The 7,500-nt window shown below is 31.7% G+C and overlaps 1 protein-coding gene across 4 annotated transcripts in view; it reads right to left on the bottom strand.

Annotated features, from left to right (window-relative positions):
- The window catches only part of LOC124950401, an 86,088-nt gene that overhangs the window by 12,563 nt on the left and 66,025 nt on the right, over window positions 1-7,500 (bottom strand). For 2 of the 4 annotated variants that reach the window (XM_047497017.1, XM_047497018.1), the window contains exon 3: window positions 1,705-2,016. The exons of 1 other annotated variant lie outside the window; for it this stretch is intronic. In XM_047497017.1, the coding sequence (XP_047352973.1) occupies window positions 1,705-2,005 (301 nt within the window). In that variant the 5' untranslated portion in view covers window positions 2,006-2,016. Of the gene's footprint in view, window positions 1-700; window positions 879-1,704; window positions 2,017-7,500 lie in introns of those variants that run through there. One more of the 4 variants, XM_047497019.1, reaches the window with a different exon arrangement.

Below are 7,500 nucleotides of genomic sequence, written 5' to 3'. Positions count from 1 at the left end.
AGAAATATTGGAGAGAATTGCTAGGCACGATTCTCCCATTTGTTCTAAATAATAGAACAAAAAAAAAAGAAAAATAAAACCGTGTCACAATGAGACGTTATTGCTTCGTCTCTCTGTTTTGAAATATTAAAAACAAACCGCCCAGCGTTCGGTCGCATGCTAGAACAATTTTATTTCGTAAACAAGATCATTCCGTTATGAACTATTAAATTTAAAATACGAGATATTTCTTGAAATTTGTGCGAAAGTAGCAAAGAGTAAAAAAACAGATATGTGGTGTATTTTTTAAATATTACAAAAAAGAGAAGTAGATGTGCGATAAAAATCATTTTTTGAGATATCCCGATTTCCAAAGTTTTTGTCGGATCATATTTACATTTTTTTCATGTATCGTGGAAATTAAATTATACAAACGTGTTAGAAAATCTTATGGGACTATATGTTCTAAAATTTGTTGAAACCACGACGAAAGATATTAATAATTAAATATAAATATTGAATATAATTCAATATTAAATAGTGAAACGTCACTTATTGGCTTTTTGCGTGTAGCCAAAGAATTATGAAAAAAATCATTAGGCATGCTCGTACCATCTGTTCGCAAAAAGAAAAAAAGAAAAGAAGAAAAAAAAAGGAAACAAAAAAAAAACAAACAAAAAAAAAAAGAAAACAGGAAAGAGGAGAAAAAAAATATACGAACGTGTCACGATGAGACGTTATTGCTTCGTCTCGATTTTGAAATGTTAAAAACAAACGGCTCGGTCACGCTGAAACTAATAACGACGGCGAATTCCGTTATGACGGGAGAACGATACGTACGTAGCTTTCATAAAAATTTCACTCGCGATTCGTCCGTTCGACCGTACCGATAGAATTTTAACTGCATCTATGACCGGTCGAAATCCAATCGGACGAATGATATCACCTAGCCGCTCGAATTTTCGCTGACCATTGCTGCGACGTAATTAGATCAGTTCTTATCGAGAGAGAGAGAGAGAGAGAGGGGGGGGGGGGGGAGAGAGAGAGAGAGAAGGCCGGCGGAAAGAAAAAAAAAGCGAACTAACGACAACTACGAGCTTTGACATTTATGTAATTGTACTATGCACATGTCGACATTTTTATTTTCATTTTCTTTTCCATCTTTTTTTCGTTTCCTTTTTCTCTTTTTTTTTTTTTTTTTGCTTTTTTTTTTTTTTTTTTATTAAGTTTCATTTACATACACATATAACAGAATTCACGAGATAACGTCGAAGAAGGGAATATTATAATAAAGTGGACGTTTCATTGCAATTTGAAAACTACAGAGAAAGAGAGAAAAAAAAAAGAATATTTTCCTCTTATAAAAGAGAATTAAGGTGAGGCGGGAGGGAGGACAAAAAATTGTTTCTTTCCCTAAAAAACAAAAAAGAAAAAAAAATACAGAAACAAAAAGATACGTAGAATGAAATATTACGTTCTCTTTTCTTTGATGGGAAATAAAAATGAAAAACAAAAAAAGAAGAAAAGAAAAGAAAAAAAAGGAACAAGATGAATCTCGTTTTTATTATAAAAGCAACAATTAAAAGAGCAAAAGAAAGAAGATTGATGGAATAAAAAATGTATAAGAAAAAAAGGATATAAAAAAGAAAAAAGAAAAGAAGAGAATTTTCGTTCATTTAACAAGACGAGATTTGAGATCATAAAGATGATCGTTAAGTTACTCACGCGTGCAGTATCTTGGCTCGTCCGACTTGTCGCCGCAGTCATTTTCGCCGTCGCAATATTTGTCCTGTGCGACACACTGGCCAGTACCACAAAGATACTCGGACGGTCTGCAAACGATCGTCTCGGCGATTTCGGTCGGCGAGCCGCTCGTTTCCGGGCTGCTAGAGGATACCTCGGACGACGTCGTTCCAGGATTGCCGGAGTTGTCCGAGGATATGCTCGAGCGATAACTAGCGGAGCCAACCTCGATCGAGGCCGCGATCGCGGCTGCGATCAGCAGCAACCGCCGGCACACCAACATGCCCCCTCACCCTGTTTCAAGGATACGAGACAATGGTATTATGACAATGGTACATGTGAGATCGACTTGTATAAAGAAAAGGAAAAGTTAGAAAATGTACATTTTTAACGCATAAATAATAATATGTTATAGCTATTAGAAAACAAGATTAACATATGTGACGCTAGAATTCATCATTGAATTATTTGAAAATAAAAAGTAATAAATAAATAAATAAATAAATAAATAAATAAATAAATAAATTTGATCGGTGGAGGAATATTTTTTTCCTTTCTTTCAAATTTGATATAAATGGATGTAGAATAAAAATGATTCGTGTAAAAAAAGAAAAGAAAATAAAAGAATCAACATTTTTAACGCATGGATTATATTATGTCACTGTTATGGAAAAGAAAGATTAACCTATGCGACACTAGAAATGCATCGTTGAATTATTTTAAAATAAAAAGAAAAGGAATATAAATAAATAAATAAATCTGATTTGCGGAGGAGTAATTTCTTTCTTTCTTTCTTTAAAATTTGGTGTAAATAGACATAGAATAAGATTGATTCGTGTAAAAAAGAAAAACAAGAAAAAAAAGATGAACATTTTTATCGCATGGATTACATGCTGTTGCCATTAAAAAAAGATTAATATATGTAACACTAAAAACGCGTTGGATGTAAAATGTACAAAAAAGATTAAGATATTTATGTGACACTAGAAATGCATCATTGAATTATTTGAAAAAAAGGTAAAGAAAAAGAAAATAAACAAATTTGATTCGTAGAGAAATAAATTTTGAAAAATTTTTTGTTAACTATCACCATTCATGTTCTTTCTTTAGCATTCGTTGCAAATGGATGTTGAATAAATAAAAATATGTATAAATTAAAATAGTAAAAAGATATTTTATAAACAAAATAATACTCAGCGAGTCTAGTTACAGTTTAATAAAAATTAATAAGGTATCATTAAACTTGTATGTGTTTGACCGACCATCATCTTTTAGTTTTTTTTCTTTTTCTTTTTTATTATATATATATATATGTACAAGTGTAAATATATACAAAAATATAAGGGTGGTGAAATTCTGAGAGAAAATTTCAGTGATACCGTTCGCTCGACAGGGAACGTGTAAGTACGTCCTCTTTCATGCTTCTCACCCCGTATGTTATTATTCTGAGGAGGAGAGAAGCTCCAGCTCACCCTCTTACGCTTTGCGTTCAATCATTCATGACGCGGACTTGGCTCTGTGAATCGCTAAAGCGAAGGGAAGAAAAACAAAAAGGAGTGGAAACGCTAGTAAAAAACAAAAAAAAAGAAATGAAAGAAAGAAAGAAAGAAAGAAAGAAAGAAAGGAAGAAAGAACGAATGGGCATATAATAGTGTGCATATATATGTATGTATGTATATATATATATATATATATATATATATATATACATGGCGTAACAAAACTATACGGGATAATTTTAGGAATGGATTTCTCATACGTAGAGAAGAAGAAAAAAAAAGAAAATATATATGTATATATCTTCTATCAAGATGAATTCAAAAATAGTTAATTTTTGAGTTATAAAACTTTCAAATATGATCTCGGTACATCCGGAAAATCATAAACGAGATGCATTGACGCGAATACATTCATTTGAGTAGATTGTCTCACTAATATAGTAGAATATAATGTATAACACATACTCAATACGTAAAACTCCAACAACATCTAACAAGGTTCAAAGAAACGATCTGAATACGTAATAAGCCAGGAATTTTGGATCGTGTTTGAAACTCAATGAGACGGGTACGAGTTTTCAGAGTTGTATTCAAGAAATAGGTGGACATTTCGAATATTTCCTCTAAGGAAATGTTGAAACAGGAAATATTATAATAATTCTCAATAAATCATAATTGTAAGATCATACTTGAAAATCTTATAACCCTAACATAAATTAATCATATTTATGGATACATATTGATAGAACCTAGTTTTCTTTTCTTTCCTTTTTTTTTTGTTTTTCTTCTTCTTCTTCTTCTTCTTCTCTAGACATGTGAAATCCATTAATAAAGTTTTGCTATGTATTTTTATTATATTTTACACATTTTAATAATAGAGTTAATCGAACGCGAAAGATAATGATTATTAATTTGTAACGAATGCAAGTAGAAAAAATCCCGTTAAAATTCCTCTGTATTATTTAATTTCGTTACAATGGATTTCGATGGAATCATAACGAAAATTATATATATGTGTATATATATATATATATATATATATATATTTATATATGTTTGCATATGTGTGTATATGTGCGCGTATATATTTCATGGTTATTTTAAATTTATTATACATGATTGAAGAGAGTCTGACTTTACAATAACGAGGAGAATGTAAATAATACAAATTCAATTTACCGATAACGACGTTTTTGTTTCGTTTCGTTTCGTTTCGTTTCGTTTCGTTTCGAACGAACGAAACAAACTTATTCTTTCTTTTCATTTTTCATTATAACATACGCATATATAAATAATAAAGTGATGGTTGATCGAGATTGTAACGTTGTAACGTTGAATAAGAGAACATCCTTTGTATATGTTTACTACCTGGTTTTATATAAATGAAACGTATATAATATATAGAGACGTAAACACACGTAACAGGGTCTGGCTTATGTAAGGAACACTAATATCAGCATGTACATATCTATATATATATATATATATATAGGTACACATACATATATGTATATATATACTATATATGTATAATAGTATACATCTCCCTGGACGAATACTGGTAAGAGGAAGCCTGATAAAACGCAACAAGATTTAAGCAAGAAGGTGCTCTAGCGCGGCACGGGCGACGTTAAAGGCCCTGTTTATTAAGTTGGAGGAAGCGAATCTGGGCCAAACCCGCGAGAACGTGTAGCGGAAAGTAGAATATGGTAATTTGGACAGGGGCAACTGCCTTGCTTCGCGAGTAAATACTGGAGAGTCAGTATGAATGTCACTTAAATTACGCGCTCTGGGAAACTCACATTCTCATGGGGCCGATCGAGCGTTGGAGTTATGACTCTTCGTCGTTAAGTCGTTAGGATCTAAGCTAAAGATGTTCCTTTAAAGAAAATAAACTGTAGGAAAGGGAAGAAAATACTATAGTAGATAGTAAAGTTTAATAAACACTTAAGTAACAAAACGAAATATGCATAAAGTAATAAGGTACATCTTCTTGGTATTTTTCTTTTCTTAACTTATAAAAATATTCTTACGGGCATAGGAAAAAAGAAATTTTAAGAAAAGATAAAAAGGTTGATCTTCAATTATTTTCTATATATTATGTAAATATATTAAATTATACATTTCGTTGATAATTATGATTATTAACGTAGGCGTTACTTGTAAATAGAAACTTTTTCATGATCCTTATGATAGGCAAAACGTTCGATAATGAATATAGTAATGAATGATATAATAATAATATCATTCAAATAATGTATTAATAATGATATATATATATATATATATATATATATATATCATAAGTTAAATTTTAAAAATACATTTTATAAAATTATTATCCGAGTACGGAGTGATATTGAATTTTTCGGTTACGATATATATCTATCATAAAATCGAATAAATCGAATAATTAAATATTTAAGAAAATTAAACACGATTGCGTGCATGCGTGTGCGTATGCGTATCCGTGTGTGCGTGCGTGCGTGCGTGATTAATCAATAATCTTTTATCTTTCCTATAAATAAAAAAAAAAGAGGAAAATGGAAAAAGAAAAAAGAAAAGAGAAAAAAAAATCATTTAGTTGGCAAACGAGTGTAACGAAGAATAATTTGAATATGTTGTGACGATTTTCATTGCCATCGAATGCCCAACGAGAATTCATTTTCATTGCAACGATATACAGGCCATTGCAAAATCGTTAATAGTTGAAAATTGTACACGATCGCAGAAAAAAAAAAAAAATAAACGATGGAAAAGCGACGCCGCTTGCACGGATTATAAACTTATATATATATATATATATATATGTATATATATATATATATATATATATACATATATATGGACACACATTTATATATAGGTGTATATATATATATATATATATATAGATATGGATACACATATATATATATATATAGATGTATATATATAGACATATATGATATATAATATATAATATAAATATATGTACATACACATACGTACATTTTTATTTTTCGTTCATCGTGCATAAAGTTTAATTAATGCGCCGGTTCGTAGCACCAGTATTTCCTACGCGTTATATGTACATATATGAAAATGTTTATAAGCCGCGACCGGATTTTCTGTCATATTCAGATAAAACTTTGCGGCCCATTGTAGGGACGGCTCAGTCGGACGTTGCACGAATTTAAAACTTTGCGGTGGATATTCGTTTTCTATTTCTTTTTCTCATTTGCCCTCTCTTTCTCTCTCTCTCTCTCTTTCTCTCTCTCTCTCTTCCTTTTTCTCTTTCCTCTTTTTTTGTGACTCTAATTCTCACACCATCTGGTATTCGCCAGTTTTCCTCTCTTTCTATCTATCTATTTCTCTCTCTCTCTCTCTCTCTCTCTCTCTCTCTCTCTCTTTATATCTCTCTATCTCTCTTTCCTTCTATCTCTCTCACGTTAATAGTGCTTTACCAGAGCTTCTCCCTTTTTAACTCATCGAGCTTTAAATTATCTGCGTTGCGGTTTTATGGCGTAAAAAGAGAGATGGAGATAAAAAGAGAAAGAAAGCGCACGCGCGCGTGAGAGAGAGAGAGAGAGAGTGAGAGAGAGAGAGAGAGGAAAAGAGGGAGAAAAAGAACAAATAAAAAAGAAATAAAAATAAAGAACGTACGATTTGGAGATACAGAACAGTTTTCATCATACTTTTCCTTCCGCATCTTTTTTCTTTTCTTTTTTTTCTTTTTTCGAAAAAAAGAAAAAAAAAAGAGAGAGAAAGAGATAAAAAAGGAAACAAATCAAAAAAACGAAGAAGAAGAGATAAAAAGAAAAGAAACGATGAACGAGAGATAGAAAGGATCGAAAAGGTTTAGTTCTACGACATTCAAAATGTTTCCTTTCTTCCCTTAGAAACGTAATTTGATGAAAAGTCGTATATATTGTTAGTTAAGCGACCTTTGCTTCCTTTCCGTTTGCTATAAGAAACAGCTTCTCATTCGTACTCGCACGGGGACGTCGTAGTATACAATAAGCCAATCACGCGTTCGTACTTGGACTTTTCGAGATTCCCCGTTCCTGTTTCGTTTTCTTTTTTGTTCGGCTTTCGTCAAAAATCAAGGCGTTCTCCTAGGAGACCATACGAATCAGTCCCATGGAAAAGGGCCAAAGAAAGGTAAAGGAAAAAAGAAGAGAAAGTGGAAGAGTAGAGGAGGAGAAAGGAGGAGGAAAAAGTAGGAGGAGAAAGGACTAGAAGGAGGAAAGAGAAGATGAAATAAGAGGGAGGGGAAGGCATAGAGCAAATTCGCTTT

This window comes from Vespa velutina, chromosome 7 (assembly GCF_912470025.1).
Source record: "Vespa velutina chromosome 7, iVesVel2.1, whole genome shotgun sequence".
Taxonomy (NCBI): Eukaryota; Metazoa; Arthropoda; class Insecta; order Hymenoptera; family Vespidae; genus Vespa; species Vespa velutina.
This window is presented reverse-complemented; position numbering and strand designations above follow the sequence as displayed.